The 25,249-nt window shown below is 36.5% G+C and overlaps 5 protein-coding genes and 1 pseudogene across 5 annotated transcripts; 2 read left to right on the top strand and 4 right to left on the bottom strand.

Moving 5' to 3' along the window:
• Window positions 1-496: 496 nt before the first annotated feature.
• On the bottom strand, window positions 497-3,819 carry LOC143574845 (calcium sensing receptor, chloroplastic-like). The gene is made up of 6 exons (XM_077059362.1): window positions 3,562-3,819; window positions 2,602-2,838; window positions 2,126-2,318; window positions 1,102-1,243; window positions 890-1,021; window positions 497-800 (listed from the first exon to the last, which is right to left on the bottom strand). Exons 1-6 carry the CDS (start codon window positions 3,784-3,786, stop codon window positions 575-577), a joined length of 1,155 nt encoding a protein of 384 aa, XP_076915477.1. The 5' UTR covers window positions 3,787-3,819; the 3' UTR covers window positions 497-574.
• A 2,349-nt stretch (window positions 3,820-6,168) lies between these two features.
• Window positions 6,169-7,006, top strand: LOC143574844 (putative calcium-binding protein CML16 pseudogene; annotated as a pseudogene).
• Window positions 7,007-8,625: 1,619 nt separating this feature from the next.
• On the bottom strand, window positions 8,626-9,114 carry LOC143574838 (uncharacterized). The gene has a single exon (XM_077059357.1). It carries the CDS (start codon window positions 9,112-9,114, stop codon window positions 8,626-8,628), a length of 489 nt encoding a protein of 162 aa, XP_076915472.1.
• Window positions 9,115-14,320: 5,206 nt separating this feature from the next.
• On the top strand, window positions 14,321-17,803 carry LOC143574834 (protein Dr1 homolog). Its single transcript, XM_077059353.1, has 6 exons — window positions 14,321-14,658; window positions 14,767-14,835; window positions 16,084-16,173; window positions 16,273-16,367; window positions 16,467-16,535; window positions 17,388-17,803. The coding sequence occupies exons 2-6, from the start codon at window positions 14,781-14,783 to the stop codon at window positions 17,562-17,564; spliced, it is 486 nt and encodes a 161-aa protein (XP_076915468.1). The 5' UTR covers window positions 14,321-14,658; window positions 14,767-14,780; the 3' UTR covers window positions 17,565-17,803.
• A 1,066-nt stretch (window positions 17,804-18,869) lies between these two features.
• On the bottom strand, window positions 18,870-21,029 carry LOC143574833 (peptidyl-prolyl cis-trans isomerase CYP26-2, chloroplastic-like). Its single transcript, XM_077059351.1, has 3 exons — window positions 20,247-21,029; window positions 19,392-19,839; window positions 18,870-19,297 (listed from the first exon to the last, which is right to left on the bottom strand). The coding sequence occupies exons 1-3, from the start codon at window positions 20,995-20,997 to the stop codon at window positions 19,195-19,197; spliced, it is 1,302 nt and encodes a 433-aa protein (XP_076915466.1). The 5' UTR covers window positions 20,998-21,029; the 3' UTR covers window positions 18,870-19,194.
• A 945-nt stretch (window positions 21,030-21,974) lies between these two features.
• Window positions 21,975-23,241, bottom strand: LOC143574843 (single-stranded DNA-binding protein, mitochondrial-like). The gene is made up of 4 exons (XM_077059361.1): window positions 22,979-23,241; window positions 22,636-22,862; window positions 22,416-22,516; window positions 21,975-22,320 (listed from the first exon to the last, which is right to left on the bottom strand). Exons 1-4 carry the CDS (start codon window positions 23,204-23,206, stop codon window positions 22,241-22,243), a joined length of 636 nt encoding a protein of 211 aa, XP_076915476.1. The 5' UTR covers window positions 23,207-23,241; the 3' UTR covers window positions 21,975-22,240.
• Window positions 23,242-25,249: the final 2,008 nt, after the last annotated feature.

Raw genomic sequence — 25,249 nt, 5'->3', positions numbered from 1 at the left:
GGCAAATGGAATGAACACGTGCTGATTCTCCAAACACGATGTCTCATGCTTAGCAACCTTCCTAGACTCCGCTCTCAAAACCGCCTGTCCAGTACGAAGCCACTGTTTCTCAGCCCCACCAACGGGGACACCCCAGTGAGGTCAACACACGCATGCTTACCCCCTGCCCAGCCAAACACAAGAACATCCGCAGGACGCAGGGTAGATCTTCTCTCACGTGGATCAGTCAAAAAGTTAACAGGTGCCTCTTTCTTGGCTGAGATGCCGGCACGTCTAAGCACATCTCATAACACATCTCTAACCCAGTCATGACGATACTTGAATCCCGACAATTCCTTACAGTGAAGGGCATGCTCACCAAATCTATCCAAACAAGCTTTTTTAAATACAATTATATTACTTATTAAGGTTTATGATTATTTATTAAAAGACTAGTTAGTTTTAAATGTTTTAATTATCTAAAATGAGTGACCGGACTATAACTTTTCAACAAAGGTTACAATAGCTTTTTTATATTCACTTCAAATACTAACACCATTGTTACACACATACAATTCGAAGAAAAAAATAATAATCACTCAGAAAGCAACTTGGTTGAGCTCGTAGTACCGAAACTTCTCACAGCAGGAATCACTCGTGATGGTGATAATACACGCGAAAATGATACGTTATAGGAATCGGTTCCTAACCGGCTCTGTAACCATCCCTTGCTACCCGAGAACCCGTCAGCCACGATCCAGCAGTTTTGGAACCCAAGCGCGGTTAAATATTTAGCAACTATCTTGGCCAAATCCGTGTACCTTATGAATTAAAAACATATAAAACTTTATCTGAACCTTTATAAATTAAAAGAAAAATAATATTGTACGATGAAAATTAGAAAACTAACGTGTCAAGAATCACAATCTTGGAGCCCTTGTTGATTTTCTTGAGATATGATATCTTTACTGCAGCGATTTCGGCTTCTAGTTTCTTGTTGTTTCTAACAAGTCCTTTTAATTTGCTTGGTAATTCTTCCAATCTGAAGATTATAATTTAATTGACAAAATGAGTCAAATGTTAATGATGATATTAGACTGTTTGGAGAAAACTGGTACTTACGGGACGGCAATCAATTTGTTTTTGGCGCTTGCAGGAAGGCGTGGAATGCCTGATTTGTCCTTATCTTTTTCGGATCTGATATCGATCAAAGTGTAGTTGTTTGAAGATACAAGATCAAGAACTTGAGCAGGGGTGAGGTCACCTGAACATTGCAATTACAAATAAAAATAGTTTCATATATGAGGAACACTTACTTAGCACGGGTGACAATTCTAAGACGAATTGAAAATAACCATTATTTGGGTTGTCATGTACACGTTTAATAAATGGTTTGTGTTCTGGTAGAGTGGTAGGCCTGGTTAACCCATTTAAATAGGAAGATCAGCTAACCTGTTTAACCCATTTTTACCACCGACCAACCAAATTAACACAACATGGCTACTACTCGCCAACCTGGTTGAAACGTTAGATAGATAGGTTAAACGGTGTATAGGCTAGGATTGATGTTATTGACACGAATAAAAATATGTTCAAGTTTGAACAACTCAACTACCAACCCAAAACTCGCCACCCTGTCATCTTGACACAATTGACACCCCTACAATGCGCTAAGGTGGTAATTAAATAAAAATTTTATTATTATGTTTTGTTTATTTTTCTTTATTTGTTACAATAAATTGTTTTCCCTTAGTTTAATATTGTTTAATCAAATTGTTAATTATAAGTTTTTAGAATCTAGGTGTGTGGAAGTGTAGATTTGTATATATGAACTTCAATCCATTTAGTAAGTTTATGAGCCCAAATTAACTATGTTATGTAATCGAGAATGTATGTATCATCCATTATATTAGAACCACTCTATTTCGTGATTATAACATGTTAGTTAATGTTACTTTAGTAACCTAGCTCATTTTGATATATGCATATTACTATATTAGTGATCTCTAGTTAAACATATATAGAGTCAATGTGTTGAAATTTTGTAAAAATGAACATTTGAGGTTCAAACAGTCTAAATTGTCAGAAACATGATTTAGTTGTTTAAATGTCATCACATAAGGTGTTTAATTGTTTGAAATTTTACCTTTGTACCCACGAAAGTTGAAAGAGATGACGGACAAGACTGGTGGCAGTAGAAAATAAGCTAGCACCAAAACTCCACCGGTGACAGCAATGGTGGTCGGATCAGCTGATGAGATGGTCTCCACTGTTGTTGATGCAATCGGCTTAGCCTCCTGGATCACTTTCCCTGTTTGCTCTGCCGCGTCTACTACTGTCTGAAACATAAGAGAATGATCAACTGCATTTTGTATTCACAACTCATACAGTGTATATATACAATGGAGAACAAACATATCCTAGCCTATAATGGATACTAATAACAACATTTTGACTAGGACTTTGACTAATAAATACATATTCAAAATATACAATTAATAATGGTGGGAATTGGGTGTATCTCTAATATACACAAACAATTAATCGTTAACGGAATCAATCAAACTGTAACGATCATATTGGGGGTTTTGAATTTTGACTTTTGATGGAGTTATGGCATACCTTAGTAACAGACTGAGTATCAATCCCGGAGCTCTGAATAGCTTCTTGTGCTTTTTTCGACGCTTCTGAAATCACTGGTGTGGCAATCTTCACCGCCTCACCTCCGGCCTGCTTTAACACTGGCATTGCCACTTCCATCGCCGGCTTCAGAACTTCTGTCAGCGTTTTAATCGCATTTCCAGTTATCTCAAACACATCAGAACTCACCTTCTGCACCTGGTCAATCTTCTCTTCCACCTAAGATTCACCACCAAACTGTTAGGATCTCGGTTATGCAAAACATACACACGCTCAAACTAGATAAATTAACGAGCACGAAATGCAAGGATTTATGTGGTTTGGTTTAAGTTGACCTACGCCCACATTTGCAGTGGCGGAACTTTGTATTGAGCTATCAAAAATCAAATACTACTACTACTGAGACCAAAAACATTACTGAAATATGGGCTATATTAACCAATAAAATATGGCTATATTTAGAAGTTATAAGCCCAAAAACAAGGCCAGAACCCCTCCTTGCCCATATTAGTTCCGCCCATGCACGTCTGCAACCAGAATTTATTATTGCTTTATGTTCGTGATTAGAAATTACATCTAGAGTGAACTGCGGTTTCATTCGTGTGGTTTGTCTAAATATGATGTTAGTCCAATAGTTTTAAATTTGGGATTTCGTCCCTGCGGTTTCATTTCACTTGCAATTAAACCCGATCCCACTAACCCCGTTGAGTCTGGTCGCTAAACTCATCATCGTGCCCCTTGTCTACTCTTTGATTAAAGCGGATAAGGGCCATAAGCCTCCTTGTCTACTCTTTGATTTCCTTTTAAGTCAATATAGTCTTCATTAAAACCAGAGCCCAAAACCCGACGCCCGAGCCTCCACAAGCCCAAAAACAAACAATTTCATGAAATGATAATAACAACTAAAATCTAACAAAAATGATCAAACTATGAACTAGTTACTTGAGTAACAGATGAAACGATGTCGTCTTTAGAAATCGTGAAGGCATTGGCTTCAATAGGAGCTGTGAAGAGGGCTAACAAGGACAGAGAGGTGGATGTGGAGAGTGAAAGAGGAGATGAGTCGGGTCGGAGTTGGGTTTTGGGTGTGGGTTTGAATGGGATAATGGTTTTGGGTGGGGAGTGGTGGTGGAGTTTAGCGGTGGCCGGTGCTCGGAGGGCCATCATGATCAGTGGAAGATAATAATAATAAAATTGGAGGTGAGGAGCTTAGTAATAAGTTTCAGTTTACTTGGGAAGAGATATAAAAAACAGTGGAATGGTTGGTGGTTCAGGAAATCACAAATTCACCATTCATTTTCCATCTTCAATGAAGATTGGTCCCACCTGTTGTGAGCAGACATAAAACAACTAGTACTCGTAAAAGTACAATGCTATCTACAAAAGAGAAAAGCATAATCTATTATGTGTTTCGATGCATCGCATATATATGTCGTTCATAACAATTTTAAATATACGGTTGTAATACGAGGGTGTTTGGGAGCGTTTATTTTTTATTAATTTATAACTTATTAACTTTTGTAAAAGTTAAAAGTTATTTAAGATTGTTTATGTTATAAAAGAGTAACTTAATATGTTACAATATTGTAACTTATCTTTTCCAAAAAGTTATTTGGAGATAAAATAAAGAATCTCAAACACCCCTAGTCATCTACAAGTGTGGCTTTCCTCTTCTTGTCACATACTTGCTTGTATTTTTTACTTGTTTATTATCATTTACGTCTGATAATAGTATAAAAAATATGATAACTTCATGTGTTACCATGTATATAATTAATTACGCATCTATTGACGGTGCTGTATGTAACTTTGAAATAGACAGATATGTGACTCGTATCCGTGTAGAGTATGAAATATAAGTAAAGGGCTTGATTTTGTCATACGAAAATATAATTAAAGTATGAATATCACCTGTGGTAGGTACATAATGAGGTGTTTTGAGTATCTAATCTTTCCTCTTATTTGTGTTGCATGTTAGCCTTCAAATATAAACTAGTTTAGGTCTTTGAAACTATTAATTGATATAATAAACTAGACATTTAGTTTATAATTTAACAATGTAAATACTAACTCTCTTGTGACTCATCCATTCTTGACTTTCCTAACAATGGTCACAATATTATTAGAGACCCTGATTAATTAATTAATTATCCGTAAACAAATAAATTTTAGGAGGTTTTTAATTCATCTATTTCTATGAAGAAATCACGAGTGTTTAACGTGACATTGCTTTAATCGGATAGTAAAGAGGCAAATGCTTAATATACTAAACATCTCCCTTACACAATTTGACTTATCTTTTATCTCTTTCCCTTTCAAAGATTTATGCTCTTTTACATTATTCTTTCTTATTCAAATCATTTATTAGTGTGTTGGAACATTTTTTTTTAAATCCACTTTTATGTAAATTATCATCAGGACCATATCTAAAAAGTTTCAAACATAATTTATTAGTAGTTAGCTAGAGTGTACTGGCCAAAAGTCATCACTTGGATGTATTTGTAGATAGAAACACCATGAGAGAATGGTTAGTTTGTTCAAGACTTCAAGTGATGTTTATTGAACCCTTATAACACTTGTAGATGATGTTTGAAACCTTTCTTTAAGCTTAAACACACCCAGTTTTGGGTTCTCTCCTTTTCTTTTTAGACCATAAGGAGGAACACACAAACAATCACCTTTTATTTTCTTTAGCTTTCCTTTTTTTATGCATAGACCAATATAGTCCAACAATGACCAACACCCATATGTGTAGATGAATTTTCCTAAGTGTTAGCACTTCAATTCTTTTGGCCCCTAAACTTTCCCCTTTTCAAACTTTGCACCGTTTCTAGTTCTTTCTTTTAGTTATTATCATTTGACTCAAGTAATTGAAATTTTACACGACCACCCAAACCATTATTATTATTATTATTACTACTACTACTACAATAATAAATTGTAGATCCCTTTAATATTTTAATAATGTATTTTCTTTCTCTTTTAAAAATTTGGGTGTTACGTAACAGTGTAACACTAAAGAGTATGCAGGGGATATGTCATAGACACCAATTTTCATATTTCTATTTTAGAAAACTCTTTCATAATATTTTGTTCTAATTTTTATATCGTAATTTTTGGGTCTTAAAACTTGTATATTCATTTAGTATTACGTTAATTACGTGTGATATGTATTTTCAGATGAAAGAACTTCTCAACACGCGTAAAGACATGATGGATTTTGTAGCTCGCAAGGATAACTATTAATGTTTATAATGACTCTTGAATCATCATTTGTTAAGCATCAACTATATATGTACACTCCACTTTTCATTTAAGATCTAGTTTTTAGAATATGATCTTGTGACAAAAACTTTAAACCTATAACTGCTAATTTGAGAAGCATGAAATCTTTTTTGTATAACGTTTTGTAATTATGGTTGATATTAAATTCCCAATAAATCATGGTTGTTGCCTATTTACTATTTATTTAGTCACGACTTATTGAATGGTGATCATCCAATCCATCGCATAATTCTCCATAAATCCATGCATACCATGAATCATGAATCCATGCATACCATTTTACCACCAACATCAACCACCACCCACCGCCCTCTCTTGCCACCGATCCAAAACACCCACCCTTACAACGCCACCCCTCTAATAATCACACCTCCTATAGATCAACAATACCGCGGCCATCATCGTCATCATCATCACCATACAATCACCATCATGTCAAAGTTGCCGGAGGACCAACTAAAACAACTTCGGGAAATATTCTCCCGATTCGATCTAGACAAAGATGGGTCCTTAACCCACCTCGAGGTAGCGGCCCTCCTCCGCTCCCTTGGCCTCAAACCCTCGGGCGATCAAATCCATAGACTCTTCAACCACATGGATTCGGATGGGAGCGGGTCCGTGGAGTTTGATGAATTGGTGAGTTGTTTTTCTTCTCAAATGATGAGTGACGATATATTAATGAACCAACAACAACTTCTTGAGATTTTTAAGTCGTTTGATCGTGACAATAGCGGGTTCATTACACCGGCTGAGCTGGCAAAATCAATGACGAAAATGGGACAGCCGTTGTCGTACCGTGAGCTGTCTGCGCAATGGTTCGGGAGGCGGATACGGATGGGGATGGTGTGATTAGTTTTACGGAGTTTCAAGGGATCATGGCTAGATCGGCAGCCGATTCACTTGGGTTCTCATTGTGATAAATTTGATATTGAAGGGTACATACATACATGCATGCATGCCTGAGTTTTGTAAATGATTGTTTTGGCTTTCTATATACTTTTTCTTTCTTTTGTTAATTAACCTTTTAATGATTTGAACAAAATTCACACACTCTAGATAATTATGATCAGGCCTCAAACATGATCAATTATGAGATATATTGCCAATTAAATGAGTACGTAATCGACGTCGAAGTACCGATCAAAATCAAGAGATCGAAGTTGTTGTCCTAGATACCTTAATTAGTAATGACAAATAGGGTATCCAATCACCCAGTGGCGGACCCAGGATTTTTTGTCAATAGGGTCCCAATTTTTCCTGTTTACAAAATTTTTAGGTCGGTCGTTATTCGGGTCGGGTCGGGTCGAGAGGAGGAACATAATAAAACACGAAAATATGGTGTCATCGGATGCGAGTAAGTAGAAAGAATATAGATTAGAAACTAGATAGAACATACACTTTTAATTCATTTTTATTCATACCCGAAAAACATAAGCGTAAGCTATATATATATGGTCTTACATGAATAACCAAGACATGAAAAACTAACTCTTACACAAATAAATGATTAATTATAATATACATACACAAGATAAATAATTTAAGTATATGTAAAACTCATGTTGTCATTATATATGTTGCATGGTGATAATGGTTATATGAGATAAACTAAAGTGATAATGGTTATATGGGATAAACTAAAGAAAAAACACAAATTACCTAACTAAATAACTAATATTGACTAGAATATTAAAAAAACAACAAAAACTGGGTATGGTGAGGCTTGAACCTGCAACCTCTCGAAGAAAAAACAAGAGACTTTCCACTAGACTAGTTCAGCATTAATAGTATGGGTTCCAAGTATTAATTTTTATGGGGTCCTTACAAAATTTAATATATCGTCTCTAAGTAATTTTTGAAAAACATTGGTGTCCCGGGACCCCGATGGAAACTATGTGGGTCCGCCCCTGCAATCACCACATTAACAATTCATCAGATTGATGTAGTATACTAGGGTTGGCAAAATTCCTAACCCTCTATTTTAAAAATCTATCATGACCTATACCCAGTATAACCCATTATCCAAATCCAACCCAGCCCAATCAAATTGCCACCTCTATAGTATATAGTACGTATAGTCTTCAGTCTTCACTACATACATTGTTAAGTTTATCATAATCATAAATTGGATAATTAGTAACTCTTGTATATTGTGTGATGATGGTCCACCAATTATCAACTCATCGATCGTCTAATATATATACCAACAATTATATTCCTGTTCAAGAATGAACTAAAGTAATTAATATGTTAGACGTGTTACATGAATGATCAAAAGAAGATCCCCTTTTCATGGAAAATAAAATATAATTAGATAACTTTAGTGATTTTTTACTTTCACAAATAATCAATTAATTTTGTTAGAATCATAGAACCGCAACATCCTTATTGAGTTGTTGATCATGTACTCCTGGTGGGTTTTTTAATTTAGCATGATAGTTCTTATTTCAGAACTGCTAAATCGCGTGTTTTTAAAACTTACCATTAAATTTATACCTTAATATTGTTTATCTTAAACTCACTTTTTTTTCAACATCTGGGTATCATTAAGCCAAAGGCTTTTTGAGTGCATGATGTTAGTTACTTAAAAAGTTCACGATTTATTAAAAACGAGAGCCATGATGCTATTTGATACAAATTATTGATAACACGGTACAACATATCGTGAAGTTCATCAAGAATAGATTACTTCATTGCTATTTATGAACTATACACACTAGCTCAAATCCCTTTAACTTGGGCATTTTTTGTCACATCCACACCTTTGGCATCTTTCTTCATCACATCATCAATTTCAAAAGCCGACACCGGATAAGATTTAGAAATGCCATAACTACTTTTAAAAGTGACCTTTCCAGTGGGCGGATTGTCAACAGTTATCTCACTTACTGGTATCCACATTAGTAACTCCTTAGCTTTAACACCTGTTAGTTTCTTGATCTTGAACCTTTCTATGAAAGCAGTTACTTCTGTTGCGTTTGATGAAAGCTTCCCGATCTTTTCATTTTTGGTTTTGTTTGGTTTCTTTTGTCTAAGCCACACAAAGCCGGTGTCTTTAACGTACCCAACTTCCTCAATGTCTTCTAAAGTGAGAAGACCATTGGTTAGTCCCATTTCCGTGAGCAGAAGCTTCGATTGTTCTTGACAAATCACATCACCATGGTAAATGTGAGTCGCACTTGCCCTAATTTCATTTGTCACGAGAGACATTTTGGGTTTATATGGTTTGTTGTTATGGGTTTATATGAATGAATGATGAGAGCATATATATAACTAAGTAGATGTGTAATTGGCTTTGTTTTTTTTTTATTATTTTATTTATTTATTTGGTCAAAATACTTAAATGCCATTTTCAATTTTATTTTCTTGGGAGCTGCTAATGTATAGGCGGTGTGATAGGCACGTCTCTTTAAGAGCTTGATGAAATTAAATTTATAGTTGCTATCATCAATTCACCATATCAAATGAACTATATGCCAAATTCAACATAAATCTTGTGTTGGTTATTTTTAGTTCCATATATAGTTCGATATGCATTAATTGCTAAGTCGAAGAGTTTATGGTGTTGGTCAAAAACTGGTTTCTAGAAATTTAAAGTGTCCCTTTCTAGGTTAGGTTGTTAGTAAGGTGGGTTACTAGGTTGGGTTCTTTTTTTAGGCGGGCTCTTACAATTTAGGTTAGTTAGGTTAATTTTATAATGTGAGCTCTATTAGGGTGGTCATTGTGGATCGTGAAAGCCATTGGCGTTAGGCCCAGTTGGCATGTGAGGCGGCATCGCTTTTACATGTTACCAACGTTAAGCGATGTTAAACACCGCGTCAGTACGGCATTTCCAGGCGGTGTTATGGTTGTCGGTGTTGTGTTAACGATGGAAGGGGTTGATGGGAGCAACGTTAAGGTGAGTTGCTAACGTGGAGGGGGTTAACGCCGACAATGTTAACCCACAACGACCGACCTTAGTTTTTTTTTTGTTTAGCCAATTTTGACCTAATTTCAAGCGAGTTGGAAGTGTTCTAAAATTGATCTTAAGTAACAAACCATATTAATTTATATTGTTTTGTTTTTGGTACTTTGGATTGGTTTTATATAAAGGTCGATTCTAAGCAAATATTGGAACCACTCCGAAACTTCATTTTTTTATAAGTGTTTTGTCTTCTAATGATAAACACCAAATAAATAGAACACTTAACACGGTGTATCTATGATAACAAAATATTCAATACAATACTATGTTTAAAACATGTGTAAACACTTAAAACATCAAGTACTTAACACATCATCATGGGAACACATATCAAGTACATTTACAATTGCATATTGAATGTCAAATGATATCAAACACTGAACATTGGTGCAACCATGAAGGAATTACCAAATAATGGTTGTGCAAAATGATGCAGAAGTATGAAACTGAAACTGAAACAGAAAGACATAAATTGGGGTTCGTATTACTTGTGTCACTCAAATAACTCACCCTCACGTCGTCTTTTGTCTCCTTGAATGATGCCTGAACGAACAATCCTCGAAACTCATGATATTCACCTAATTTTAATTTTCATCCAACCCCATGATACCAAACACTAAGCTATACATGATGAAATATATATTATTTGCACCCAATGAGCGAGGCCAAAAAGATATGAGCAAACGTATGAAAGAAATGTTTCCATATAAATATTCGCTAATGAGACGCAAACCTTATTGCAAATGCATGGTATTACTTAATGCTTTGCTCGGTGATTAGAGATGTCAACACCTTTGCATAAGTAAAGCTCCGCTAGATTCATTACAATGAAGGGAAGACATGGAGATAAGTAAAACTCTTGTTCCAAATTCGGAGGAACTGGAGGCTTGAAGTCATGGATCTTCATTTTGAAGGTTTGTTACGGATCTGCAGTACAAAGCTTGTGTTCAAGTTACTTTTGACCCCGAGATTGAGATTGAGATTGAGACATGCATGATAATTAGGGTGTTACCCTTCAAGAAACATACGATGTATAGGCATCATGAAAATACATAGAAGCTATATGATCACCTATAAAGTGAAATATATAGAATCCATATAACTACCCATAAGAGTAAGCATATAGAAGCCATTATTTGGAGATAAAACGGTCTAAATTGAACATTTTGAATAATAAGCATTATACTATATATAATAGCACAACAATTTGCTACGGTGAAATTATGGAAGATAACAATGTTAGTTATATATTAAACTTCACAAGGAGATCACTGATGAAGACTTGAAATACTCTTATACTCGTCAATAAAAATGTAAGTGTCACATATTCTACTTTAACTACTCTAATTTACAGGTTTGATTATGTTTATATTGGTCTGTTTTGACCTAATTCGTTTTGACCCAACCAAATATTTTAACATTTTCTTTGTTAAATTTTCTTCTCGGATTGGGGGAGGCGAAGATAAATACGGGGCGGTGGATATTGATGGAATTCGAGAACAATGGTCGACTTATGTGCCACAATTTATAATAGGTGATTTATTTTGTATTGTCAATTAACCAATATTTTTGTTAACTCGTGAATATTTGTAATATTGACTTAGGATCTCTATTTATGAAATTAAATTTATAGTTCTGCTATATTTGTATTTTCTGTTGTTTGTCATAAGAATTTAATTATTGTCATTAATGTAAAAATTAGTAATTATGCAAAAAATAAAAATATATTTGAAAACAAATAAATAATATGATGACACACATAAATGTAAGTCGTAAATCGGGGTCATAAATGTGAGTAAAGAAAGCATGTCATAAAACATGACACGCGGGTACGTGTCATTTTCAATTTATGACTGAGGCTTCGACGACACACATTTGTTTGTCACATGTACTCTTTAAGACATGTAATGTGTGTCATTAAAGGTGGTTTCTTTTAATGGTGAGGTCTAATAATGGGCAATCACTGATTATTTATTTTAACTATGTAACATCCGCCGCGTTGCGGCGTCAGTGTAATTTCACAAATTCGGTCGGTATCATTTAATTTCGTAATGACAACAACACTAAGTCCAAAAAATATTTTTGCGAGCACCTAAAATAGTATCTTCACACTTATAACTTATGATCAATGTGTCACAAATAAACTCTGTATCGGTTAGCTTCGTTACGGTGCTAGCACTAAACCCTACAATTAAATTAGTAAATGCCTAAAAAAGTCATATAGCTTATGATACAAAAAAAGTAACATATTTAAAACGACGTTTATTCGGCCGGTAAAACCAAAGCGTTGTGCGACGAGTCGACGTGAATTCCCTCAGTTTTGGTTATGTTTATTACGGTACCGAAACTAAAAAAACTTGTATAACTTATGATAGAACAAAACATATCTAAAATGATGTTTATAAGGTTGTAACACTCAAGCGTTGCAGCTGCGAGCCGATGTGGATTTTTTCGGTTTAATAACCTTCGTTACCACACTGGAACTACAAAAACAAAAAAAACATATATTATATACTATAGATAAATATCAAGTTGTCGGTGCCACATAATTCAGTGTAGCCAAGCTTCACTATTTATCTATACAATGTAACAAACCATCCGCATTGCGGCGGCGAAACACAATTTCATGTTGGTGTTGCTTAAGTTTGTTACAACACCAAGACTAAATAAATATTAAGTTTGTAAACATCCAAAAGAGCATCGTAACACATAGAACTTATAATCAAAGTGACAAATTTGATCACTATCGACTAAGTTCGCGCATTAAACCCTAAAAGTAAATTAATAGACGCCCAAAATAAAACTGAAATTCATATATGATACGAAAAAAAAACCATATTTAAAACCGCTCGAATTCGCATTGACTCGTCGCTGCAACATCCATCTTTTGTCGACCGAATAAGCATTGTTTTAATAAAACGATGCTTATTCGGTCGGTAAAATACGAACATTGTAGCGGCGAGTCAATACAAATTCGAGCGGCATTGGCTACGTTTGTTATGGTATCGAAACTAAACCCAAAAATGAATTTCGTCAAGTAAACATATTTAAAAAGCACGGCATTGCGTCAGCGTGTTGACGCGAATTCGTTCGGTATCATTTAGGTTAATTACAAGTATAGAACTAAACCTAAAAACAATTATCATATATAAAAAAAAACATACTTTTATGTATAAATAGATAATAAAAAGTACATAAAAAACAACTAAAAACTTGTAGCCAAAGGAATTTGATTAAAGAAAGAAGAAGCGTTATTATAACAATTAGAAGATAACTAAAAAACAAAACATTGCTGAGGTGGTTCGAACTCATACAAAAACTCTTTAGAAGAGTTACCAAAAATAGCTAAAGCCATCCAACCAAACTATCAACTTACTCTTATGTTGTAATTAATTGTAAAAAAAGGTCAAAAAATTGGTGCTAAAAGGGATTCTTGTGGCACCGACATTTTGGTATTAATAATTAAAAGTATTAGTAAATTGGTAGATTGATGTGATGGTAATTGGTAAGTCAAGGTGTCACCAATGGAAGATCACGGGTTCCAAACTTAGTATCCTTTGCATTTTGTTTTCTTAAATTTATTGTTTGTATATATATTGCTTTCAACCTAAAATAATTAAAAGTGGGTGCTTGAAACTTGTTTATACAATATGTATGATCTAAGGCATTGCCGCCGCTACCACTCACCACCATATTTATTTTATTTATTTGTTTTTTTCTGGCTTATCAAACAACACAATATAATGATTCGTTTCATTCCCACATGATAACCAAACATGTCAATAGAATTGTAATGATCAATTCCATTACTTTGTTCATTATATTATCCTGTCCATTTCATTTTATTGTTCATTCTATTACCCCACACCAAACAAAACTTAACTTAACTGTTATCATAATATCTTGTATTCGTATTTTTATTTATCAATTAATATTATGTAATCATTTTCAAATCCATGTGGCACACAATTTATAAGGCATCGACCGCTCGAGAATCGAGTATTTTTAGGAATTGGAATCGGATGGGAACCTATTAAGAGTATGACCAACAAAAGTCAAAACTGGTCAGGTAAGAACCGGCTACAGGTGTGGTAGTGGTTTTGACCCCTGGGTTTTTATCGGGTTTCGGGTGGGTCAGGTTTTGACGGAATTTCCTTCGGGTAGGTTCCAACTCTGGGTATGGTTCCAAGGAGAAACCCAAAGCCCAATCAGCACTCGTAGGTCTGGTATGGTCAGGTCTGATTCTGGGTAGGAATTGATGGGTCGAGTCTGGAGCCTTTTTTATATGCACCTATAGGTGTCTGTATGAGCAAACCATCTTAAATGTTTGGTTGTAACCCAAAACTCCGAGCCTAATTTACAACGACGTGTGATCTGTTAGTGACCCAAATGAACATGAGAAAGCAAAGAAAGAGACCCTCTCATCGGTATCATCCAATCCAAACACCACCACCTCTTCATTTACGGCCATCCTTTAATACTTCCAACACCTTAAATCAAACCTATAAAACCCAAACTCAACGAACCACACTCACTCTCACCCAATCCCACGCGCCTATCCCGCGTCACAACAACATCCAAGTCAACACCCGACGCGCTACAAGCGCGTCTACAATCCCCACCCACGCGCCCTGGAGAATTTTGCCCTAGTCGCCTGCGAACTCAGCCTCTCTATATCGGGCACCATCATCATGCCTCATCGTTCACGCCTCCGATACCCGTCTTTCGACCCGAATCCGACCCGGTTCAAGACCTTCGATTGATCGGATTATTAATAACAGATCTTCTCGGTGAGTTTCCACATCCTTAATTTTTATTCGTTATTATTCAGATCTTTGGTTATTTGTTAAAATAATTTGATATCGATCTGATTATTATTATTATTAATGATATTATAGTTGTGGATTGAAAGATGGAACCGATGGATATTGTTGGTAAGGCCAAGGAAGACGCTTCACTACCCAAAGGTTCGTTTGATTTCATCCTTTTTGCACTTGTTGTATGTATCTGATGATTATTTAAATATACATATATTGATTAAGGTTTGATCTGGATCTGATGAATACCTGATGTTGCATCTGGTTGTTCTGCAGATCCAACTTTTAGATGCTTTTGCAGTGTTTTTTTGAATAATAATAATTGATGATTTTGTTATATTCTGATATATATTTAGTAATTTAGGTTTGTTTATCATCTGAATGAGATCTGAGTGTCAGAACTACTGGTGTCAATCTTTTTAATTCATTTTATCATGAGGCAGACATAGATACTGTATACATGCTATAATAATAATAATAATATGAAAGCATGTTTTTGTATGTCTCTTATCGACCAGACGGATGATGAGCCGGTACCTGTGGTTGTGTTCCAAACGTGTGTTTAATTTTGGGGGAAATTTTTTCGATTGTTGATTTTGGCTTTATTTTGCCTACTAAATCGCTGTTATGTTTTCTCTATATGATTGGGTCAATGAGTCGATTTTTATGATTAAATGACTAGCTTTATAACTTGTTCTTGTTTTAACCGCGATAGTTTAGTTAAATTTTACGTTAATTAATTTTTAATGTTGTGTAGTTTCTATCATATAGGATACCAATCCCTATATAGTTTAAGTTAATTACATATAATTTGCGGAGTCCTAGGTCTACTTGTCGTATGTTGTTGCCAAATTTGTACGCATGTTTTTGTACGTCTTATATCTACCAGGCAGATTCTGCGCGGGAACCTGTAGTTGTGTTTCAAAAGTGTTTTTAATTTTGGGGGAGTGTTCTTTATTGTTGATTTTGGCTTTATCTGCCTACTAAATCGCGTTATTTCGTCTACTAAATCGCTTTTACGTTAGATTTTATGTTTGGGTCAATCAGACGATTTTTATGAATAAATTATTAGTTGTATATTGTATAAACCTTTTTTTATATCACCTGCGCAGTGCGCACTATGCTAACTGTGGATATGCTGTAAAGTTATCTTTTTGGATGTATGCGTAACTGTTTTATATATCGGTGAACTCAGGCAGTGATCTGTTGAGTCGCGGAAGCTTAGTTTACGTTAATTTGGTAATTACGTATGATTTTATGAATCTTAGGTGTAATTGCCATTTGTTGTTGCCAAATTTGTTGCAATATTCTATATCTGTTGTCTTAAATATTGTCCGTACGAACGACGGTTTCTTATTTATGGGGGTATATTTTTTTTTGTTTTAAATTTGTATGCAGCTACGATGACGAAAATAATTAAGGAGATGTTGCCTCCAGATGTGCGCGTTGCGAGAGATACTCAAGATCTTTTGATCGATTGTTGCGTAGGTGAGATTCTCAATTCTTTACAATATTTATATTTTTTATATAAAAAATAACTGTGCTTTAAACTTCACTTCTCTTATATGTTTATTTATTCTTTTGCAGAGTTCATTAATCTCATTTCATCAGAATCTAACGAAGTCTGTGGTAAAGAAGATAGAAGAACTATTGCACCAGAACATGTTCTCAAGGCATTAGAGGTTAATCACTTTCATAATCATTAACCACATATATTTTCCACATTTTATATCATTATTCGCACGTGATGAAGTTCAGTACTGATCTATTAATTTCTTTAGGTTCTTGGTTTTGGGGAGTACATTGAAGAGGTTTATGCTGCGTACGAACAACACAAACTTGAAACAGTGGTAATCATCTATTTCTTGATATTAATATGTATGTGTAGGGGTCGGTCTGGGTTGGTTTTGGTTCAAACCGAGCTATTAACCTAGAATTTGGTTTTTGAGTTTCTTTTTTTTAAACACCAAGAATTTGGTTTTGGGGATTTTGAAAATGTTTGGTTTTGGTTTTCAAAGTGGGTTCGGCTGGTTTCTGTTTTTCTGTTTTTACCATTTGTGCTTGAAAATGTTGTGTCGAAAATAAAAGTGGTTCCAAATAATGAAATTTGGGCATGATACTTTGTGACTGATTATTTTTGTTAGTTAATGATTAATTCACCATCACATGTTTGGAACTAAGTAAGCCTCTCTATCCCTATGGGGTAGAGGTAAGGCTGTCTACATCTTACCCTCCTCAGACCCTACCATAGCTTTGCTATTGGTGGGATATACTGAGTACGATAATGATGATGATGATGATGTTTGGAACTAAAATTTTGTGCATATCATTTATTAATTTCTTATAAATACTTAAAATCGATTTTTCCGTTTCGGTTCAGTTTCAGCTGGCTCGCTTTTTTCAGTTTTTGGTTGACGGAAAAACCGAATCGAGGCTTTGTCTTTTAAAATTTCAAATCCAAATTTTTGGTTTGTTATTGGAATTGGTTATTTTGTTTCGGTTACGTTGGTTATTCCGGTTATGGTTTTTGGCTATTTTTGTTTCATTCTATATGCTGTAACATTACTGTCTTTTGTAACACAGTTAAATCAACACGTAGTTATTTACATGTGTTTATTCGTTCTTGTAGTTCTCTGCTTAAAATTTATCTGTATTAATGTGGGGCCCATTCGGTGCTAACATTTATCAAAATGATTAAACAGGACACTGTTAAAGGTGGAAAATTCACAAATGGAGCAGAGATGACTGAAGAAGAAGCATTAGCGGAACAACAGAGGATGTTTGCAGAGGCGCGTGCTAGAATGAATGGTGTTGCAACTGCCCCAAACCCCCCCGGAGCGGAAACAAGTTTGACCAGTCAGGTCTTAGAACCCTTTTAAAGAATTTAAGAATAGGCAAGCTTCATTAACCCCTATTATGTACAAAGTCCCTTTGGCTTAGTTTACTGCTACCTGTTTCAATGTTAGTGTAATTTGTACTTTTAGTTTTTGTCTATATGCTTGCTGATTAGTAAGATTTAGTCAAAGTCAAAGCTGCATCTTATTTGTTAGACATGATGTGGCTGGATGGTTTATTATTGGCAGGGAAATGAAATAGAAGGCTGCTTACATTATTTTCATGATATTTTGTTGACATGGTAAGTTGGAAATTTCAATCCCAATTAGTTATTTTAATATAATTATTAATGCCATATAAATAGTCTATTTTCTGTTGGTAATGCTCATGGAATAGAGTGTTATTTTTGCCCTCTTTTTGCATCTGTTAACAAAAAATTGCAAATTTGCAATGGGAAAAAGCACGGTTTTGTGACGAAATGCAACTGTGGAGAGAATGGAATCTCCATGGGAGCTGGTGTACTGCCTGCAGAGAAACCAGGTGATGAAGATGATGAAGGTAAAATGATGTTGATGAGAGTTAAATTTGTAAGTGTGGGTTCAAGAGATGCAGATACCCTCTATATGGTGAATTAGCGAGTCGTCCCCTCCAGCCACCATCGTCGCTGCCACAAGTGCCTCCGATGTCGCTACTAGCCACCATAAAAAATATAGCGGGGGAACCTATTTGGTACTCTTTTTTGAAACAATTCATTTCAACTCGACTCAATATTGCCCACAGCCTGTTTCAACCTGAACAAAATTGATAATTTTTTAAGCGAGCTGTTTTGAGTCGAAACTCATTTAGTCCCGAACCCGTATTAACCCAAATCCGTTTTAACCTGTGACCTGAACCTGCGCTGCCCAGTTTTCCAGGACAATAATAGTGTTAAGACATTAATTTATTACATCATTTTTGCATGCACAATAGCTCATAAGTTTATGTGGTTGGGAACCTCGGTTGCTACCTTACACAGTTGTTTGCAAGGGTTTACATAATGCTAATGTAAACCTTACTGTATATCCTTCTAGAACTTCTGAAAACGTGGAGGCAGGTGAAGGGTTTTCTACTAAAACCGATAACTATGACCATACATCCCTGGTTCCAGAATGTATGCTTTGAGTGGCTAGAGTTGGCCTGTGGGCTTTCGATACAACTCCACGGCCTGTGTAGTTCGTTAGACTTATCGGACATCTAGAACTGACAAAAACAAGGCTGCTTCTTAGATGGATAAAACATGTCATGTTCTAGGAGTTTCTAATACTGAAAATGGTGAAAAGGAAGCAAGGAATGTGAATATAAGCGCCACATCGTCAAATAGCTTCTCAGATCCACCCGTTGATTCGGTTAAAGAGCTTCTCAGACCCTGTCAACTTAAAGAAAGAAGTTCCAGCTAAAGAAAGCACACCAGTAGCGTTAAACACCAATTAAACATATGTGGTTGAAGTACGATGTTTTTTTCATTTGTTTCAACTATTATTATGGTGCCTGCAATTCCCCTGCTTAGGATACAGCTAGAAAGTGAAGATTTAGATTGCAGTACAACAATGTACACACAAAAATTTTGGCCTTTTACATTATCAAACATACAAAAAGATTCGCGATGATGTACAACTCTCATGAACATATCTCAAATTACACCATTATCCCACAATTAGTTACAATTACTTTCGAATAGGGTCGGTTAAACCCTCGCTCTGCAACCACCGCTCTTTTATCTCCAATCAACTTTGCCACCCTGTTTAACAAGCACACGAATCGTATCAGTCTTTAACAACATTCATTTATAGTTTACTCATAAATATACGCAAACCAGTGTTTGTTTACAGTACCTGAAATATGGAGAACTGGTATTATCTTGCACAGTTTTAACCTGACCAATCTTCTCAGCAACCTCCATACCTTCTAAAACTTTCCCAATAACCAATGTTGATGCATCCAACTCTGGTGAATCTTTTGTTGAGATCACAAACTCCGTCCCGTTCGGTTGCTTCCCGATTTCCTCTTCATCAATCACCAGCTTGCCGTTTCTGGCTACCAGCTTTTGCTTAGGTGGTGGTTTGAGCGGGTCCCGCACGATAATCCCGAAACTCCCGGCAACATTCTTTGTCCCAGGACATCTTCCGTTTTCTGTTTCCAATTCAGTAACGAGATTGTCGACTGCAAAGTTCCTTCCGGTACTGGCTGCAAGTTCAGCATCGACCCCGTATGATCTAACCCCGCCATGTTGTACGTAATTTGGCGTGATTTTTATGAATTCTTTTCTTCTGTAACTAACACCTGTCAAGTATGTGAATGCAAATAGTTTTAGTTAAGTGAAATTGCACTAATTTTGACGTTATTTTACTAATCTCGTGAAAATAACGTTAAAAGTGGCGGAAGGTTAATCAGGCATCATGTGGTGGCGTTGATAGCCGAAAGACGAGGGTACATGCACCAATCAGCCGGTATCCCGATGATTGAGTGCTATGTGCTTTATGTCCAAGGCTTGATGCAAAACTACCATCGAGCCGGGGGTCTCACCGGAAGCAGCCTCTCTATCCCTATGGGGTAGAGGTAAGGCTGTCTACATCTTACCCTCCTCAGACCCTACCATAGCTTTGCTATTGGTGGGATATACTGAGTACGATGATGATGATGTATTTTGAAGAGTATAGAGTATTCAAGAACCGGATAGTAGAAATTACCTGCGGCTCCACTAACGAAATCACTGAACTTAGCAGTCCCATTGGGTACACTGTTTCCATATAGGCCGACGACAATTCGTCCAATGGGCTTCCCGTCGATCGATATGTCTAGAAAAGCCCGCTTGGTTAGAACTTTGTCTGTGCAACTGTCTACTTCAGTTGTGGCGCTTGTGTCAGTATTAGTATTACTGTCAGTTTGATTCTCTTCAGTGGTGGTAGTAGTAGTGCCACTAGTTTCTTTGGCGTTTTCTTCGGTGGCATTGGCAGTGCTGCTGGTGTCAGACGGGTTCTCTTCGGCGGTGGTGCTAGTTTCTGCTTGGTTTTCTTTGGTGGGATTGGTGGTTTCGATAGTGTCAGGCGGGTTCTCTTCAGTTGGAGTGGTGGTGGTGCTACTTTCCACTGAGTTATCTTCGGTTTGATTGGTGGTGTTGCTAGTATCGATCGGATTTTTGTCTATAGGACTTGTGATTGTGGTACTCTCGGTGGGAATGTCGGTTTGAGGATTATCTGGTGTTATAAGGTTCTGTTCCTGTGCTCTAGCAATGGGCAGATGGAAGTGGTCTTGAAATTGGGAAGTGAGGAGTAACAGCAGAGATGACTTGGTGCATGTTGCGAGTTGTCTGCGTGACAGTTTGATGGCGGCAGGGGACGCTGGGATGCTTTGAACTTGTATCGGTGGTGGTGGTGGTGGCGGTTGGCGGTGTTCAGCTGTTGAATGCAGGATGTTTAAGTTTTGCCATATCTTCTCCATCAATGGCTTCTTTCTTGTGTATGTGTGAGGAAAAGAGAGAAAGATAGAGACACAGATGGAGATAGGGATGATGTGTGGGGCTGGAATGAGTTATTATGTGGACAATAATAGAGTGTGATCACAGATTCCCATCCACAATGGCTAGAGGAATGTTCATATATCAACCACAACCCACCCTCGTGGTCTGGTTTGTGTTTATATATATATGGGTTCATTTCAACGATCATGATGCATTCTTAGAATAATCGATTGGTTTTGTAAAAATCATAACTAAATGGGTTCATCTGGATCAGACACAAAGTAGACATTGGGTTAATTTTGGTTACTAAAATTATACAATAGCACAAACGGGTCAATCTTTTAAATTAAAACTTGTTAACTTAAAAGAGGTCCAAATGGGCTAGCAACATTTGTCATCTACACCTCTGAGACACCACCACGGCCACATCCACGGCCACAATAGACAGTTAGACACTTAGACACCACAGCTGCCACCATCAACTCTACTATTACAGCCACAATTCCAACACAACAAAACATGTTTTTTTAGGATGACCATACATTGACATTAAGTCTTTGGTAATCAGAAGCTGAACCACAAATCGAACGACTGACCCGAAGTAAAACAAGCTAATTGGTTTATAGTTTAGAAATAACATACCGTTTTAGTTTAGTTTCTCAGGAAAAGACAAAGCTATATTAAACCGGCAGGCCTAAACTTTAACAAACTTCCAAAACAATGTTAAACCACTTTAACCATTTGTGTTTGTGTTAAGCTGCTATGTATTAACACGAGCAACAATGAACTGTTGGTCTACACTTTGAACTTCTGCAGATCATTATAGGGTTTCCACAAGTATTATTGGTTAATTACGGATTTGAAGCTTGGACCTTGTTTAGGTCAGGCATTGATTAGTAATTTTCATCTGCAGTAAAGCAGTCATTTTGCTACTGTTGTAATTGTAAGTTTTGAAATTAAATCCAACTTTATTAATAAACAAAACATATTCTAAACTAAACAAATCCATTTATCAATAAACATGCTGAAAAAAACAGCAATCAACTGATTTTCCCCATGGCTGCTTTCTATCAAACGGTGTGTACACATGCTCACTAATTCACAATGTCATAAAACACGGCATGCAAAAAAGTAAGCATAAATCATGATCATCCACCTGGAATGGAAACTCGAAAATGCTAATTATGACCTCAGCAACAAATTTATCAGTTTTCCTTCAACCTTTCAGTAATAACCGACCCCCTTCAGTTCTGCTTGTTGGGGTTCTTGGCCATCATTCCCCTTATCAAGAAACACTACACGACCTGCAATTCAATTATTAAACTTGTAACATGATCAAATGAATACTAATAAAAAATAACACCATCATATGTTTTAACTAAGCATTTAAGAAACTAACCATCTCCACGAATGGCAACCTCTCTCACACGCCGAGTTAGACCTGTTATCGGATCATTAAAAATCTTCGTCTCCAGATTCCCCTCCAAATACAAGATTGAACTACAACCAAAAGCTGACAACTGATTATAAAAAAGCATCAACATTTAACAATTATATCAATAAACAGTAAAATCTAAAACACAATCAAAGAAATGTGTTCAAAACCGACTCAAACATACCCGGGAACCGCATTCTTAGCTACAAGCGCACCCAACCTCTCAGCATAAATCGAGACACGGTGCCACTGAACCATACTCCGATTCGCAAAATCCCTCGGCTCTTCGTTCTGCAACGGCCTGCGGTTATTCCTCATCCCCCCGGTCCCAATGGACAGCATAGTGACCGCCCTCCCACTCCTCAGTTTCTTCTCTATCGCATTTTGACCCACTACCCCAATCAAAATCGCCTATTCAATACAACAACAAAAAAAAACCCTAATTATCAAATTCACAATCAAATTCAACACCTTCATGCAATACACAGATATATATATAGACTCCATGTATGTATGTATTTACCTACCTTGTAAATGCCAGCATCTAAACCGTTTTCCAAGGGCCGGTCTACGGGGCTCCTTTGGCGGGAACTGGAATCAGTAGATTGAGGTAATGGAGGTGAATCGGAATCGGAATCGGAGGTTGAGTCGGTAGAGAAACGGTGGACGGGAACTAGTAGTGATTTGTGTTGATTGAAATTAGGGTTTTTTAACTGTAAAGAATGATAGATTCTTCTACATAGTGTAGAAGCCATTGAAGAGAATTAGTAGAGTTTGAGTGAAGTGTGTTTTCTTCTTCAAACGCTAAACCCTACTCTGCTTGTTAGCGTTGCTGATCTAGAAACCCGGTCGGGCTGTTTAGCAAACATTAAACATACATCTTTTTTTTCATAAAAATATATATAAAATAAAAAAAATGGGATCTAACGGGTGTCGGGCCGGGGTCCGTCGACCACCCAGCCCTCCCTTAGAGCCGGTCCTGGTTGGAAACTAGTTCTAGATGGAAAATACTCGATCTTACAAATACCTATTAGGGTCATGTTGTAACTAGCAAACCGGTTTTAGTGTGATATCGGATCGGTCATAAACAGGTTTACCGAGCCCAAACTAGGGATGAGATCGGGACCGTACCCGTACCTATACCCGTACCTGTACCCGAAAGTACCCGTACCCAAAATTAGTAAATCTTGATAGCCATACCCGTACCCGAATTATAAGGTACGAGTACGAGTACCGGTACTGGTACATGTACATGTACTTTGGGTACGGTACTCGCTTTGGTACCCCTTTGTTCGTTTTTTTAAATCTCCACTAAGCTAGGTATCGGTAACGGTACGGTACCGACAATCAATAATCTATAATACCAAAACCGTAATACCATAATCAAAACCGTAATGCCGCGACCAAAACTAAAAATGAAACAAATCAACCATCATATAAAATCCATTCCCTTTTCCTTTTCTTTGTTTATTGCTTCCTTAATTTCTATAGAAAACCAAGCGAGAAAGTTAATACATGTTATTTAATGATATACACAATTACACATACATGAAATAAAAATATACGAATACACAATATATATGAATATACACATAATATATGGAGAATGAACTTATTCAACTAAGTGAAAATATACATCCCGCTTGAAAGTTAAGTAACGAATGTTGGAAATCTAATAAAAGCCCCTACATATTCTAAACGGGTACAAGTACCCGTAATACCCGTACTTGTACCCAAAAGTACCCGTACATATAATCAGTAAATTTGAGTACCCATACCCGTACCCAATAGACATGTACGGGTACTGAACAGGTACGCGTATTTGGGAAAAAAATCTCAACCCTAGCCCAAACTAGTTATTTTGTTCATCTTTAGTATCAGCCATGTTTACTTTTGTGTTTTTTATTTCTTAAATGTGTTTTACGTTGCATATTTTACGTTAAAAGTTAGCTAAATTAATATGTCAACCTACGTATACGACTCGTTTAACACCCTTGATTGATACTCGTGTTGTTTCAACATGATTCGATCATCACTTAATCGAATCATCACTATGCTTTCTTCGCATATTCACTAATCTTTGTGTTAGGCTTTCGAAAATGGCCGTTTAAGCCCTCAAGATTTGAGGAGGCACTAATATGGTTGTGATATCATATACAATAGTTTATCAAATAAAAACAAATCAATAATTTCATATTCGTGGTAACCGGCAATGATTGAGAATGCTATTTGTAACTATTTTCATATTTGTACAAATAAAATACCACAAATCAAGAAATGGTCCAAACACAAATATCCTACGTTACAAAATGTTAAACCTATGTGACCACACGTGTTACTGTTCCATGTCTGCTTGCCAGTTACCAGTTAACGTGTCCCTGTATTGTTTTCCGATTAACCTCTTCACCCACACCCTCATCACCCTCATATCTCAGTAATGGCCGATCGGCCCAAACCCACCGGCCGAGACCAGTTACCAAAAGCCACCATCATCATCCATGGACGACCATACTACCGTAAGAAAGCGCGGTTACTCCGCTCACCCGAATCAACCCGACTCAGGGGCCTTATGGCTCTACTCGCCTCCACCGGAATCTTGCTAGTCCTTAGTGGCACTGCCGTTACCACTGCTGTTACCAGCTTCATGCTTGTTGCACCCATAATCATCATTACCAGCCCCATATGGGTTCCTGTTGGTATCTTAATGTTGTTCTTGGTAGCAATGGTATTGTGTGTTTGTGGGTTGGGTGTAGCAGCAGCCGTTGTCTTGGTTATTCAGTTACTTATAAAAGGCCGGT

The sequence above is a fragment of the Bidens hawaiensis genome, unplaced genomic scaffold (assembly GCF_021521415.1).
Source record: "Bidens hawaiensis isolate Kalapana, Puna unplaced genomic scaffold, B.hawaiensis_p1.1 tig00027122_1, whole genome shotgun sequence".
Taxonomy (NCBI): Eukaryota; Viridiplantae; Streptophyta; class Magnoliopsida; order Asterales; family Asteraceae; genus Bidens; species Bidens hawaiensis.
Note: the sequence above shows the minus strand (reverse complement) of the source record. Positions and strands in the feature narration are given on the sequence as shown.

Bases quoted from the DNA above. Each gene is read 5' to 3' on its own strand.
- LOC143574838 (XM_077059357.1), bottom strand. From the start codon at position 9,114: ATGTCTCTCGTGACAAATGAAATTAGGGCAAGTGCGACTCACATTTAC.
- LOC143574843 (XM_077059361.1), bottom strand. From the start codon at position 23,206: ATGGCTTCTACACTATGTAGAAGAATCTATCATTCTTTACAGTTAAAA. The intron at 22,517-22,635 runs GTATGTTTGAGT...TTTTGGTTGTAG, and splicing joins GCTAAGAATGCGGTTCCCGG to TTCAATCTTGTATTTGGAGG. The intron at 22,321-22,415 runs GTTAGTTTCTTA...ATTGAATTGCAG, and splicing joins GGTTGCCATTCGTGGAGATG to GTCGTGTAGTGTTTCTTGAT.
- LOC143574834 (XM_077059353.1), top strand. From the start codon at position 14,781: ATGGAACCGATGGATATTGTTGGTAAGGCCAAGGAAGACGCTTCACTA. The intron at 16,174-16,272 runs GTGAGATTCTCA...ATTCTTTTGCAG, and splicing joins TTTGATCGATTGTTGCGTAG to AGTTCATTAATCTCATTTCA. The intron at 16,368-16,466 runs GTTAATCACTTT...TAATTTCTTTAG, and splicing joins ATGTTCTCAAGGCATTAGAG to GTTCTTGGTTTTGGGGAGTA.
- LOC143574833 (XM_077059351.1), bottom strand. From the start codon at position 20,997: ATGGAGAAGATATGGCAAAACTTAAACATCCTGCATTCAACAGCTGAA. The intron at 19,840-20,246 runs GTAATTTCTACT...CATACTTGACAG, and splicing joins TTTCGTTAGTGGAGCCGCAG to GTGTTAGTTACAGAAGAAAA. The intron at 19,298-19,391 runs GTACTGTAAACA...CTTGTTAAACAG, and splicing joins ACCAGTTCTCCATATTTCAG to GGTGGCAAAGTTGATTGGAG.
- LOC143574845 (XM_077059362.1), bottom strand. From the start codon at position 3,786: ATGATGGCCCTCCGAGCACCGGCCACCGCTAAACTCCACCACCACTCC. The intron at 2,319-2,601 runs GTATGCCATAAC...CTTATGTTTCAG, and splicing joins ATACTCAGTCTGTTACTAAG to ACAGTAGTAGACGCGGCAGA. The intron at 1,022-1,101 runs GTAAGTACCAGT...TATAATCTTCAG, and splicing joins AACAAATTGATTGCCGTCCC to ATTGGAAGAATTACCAAGCA.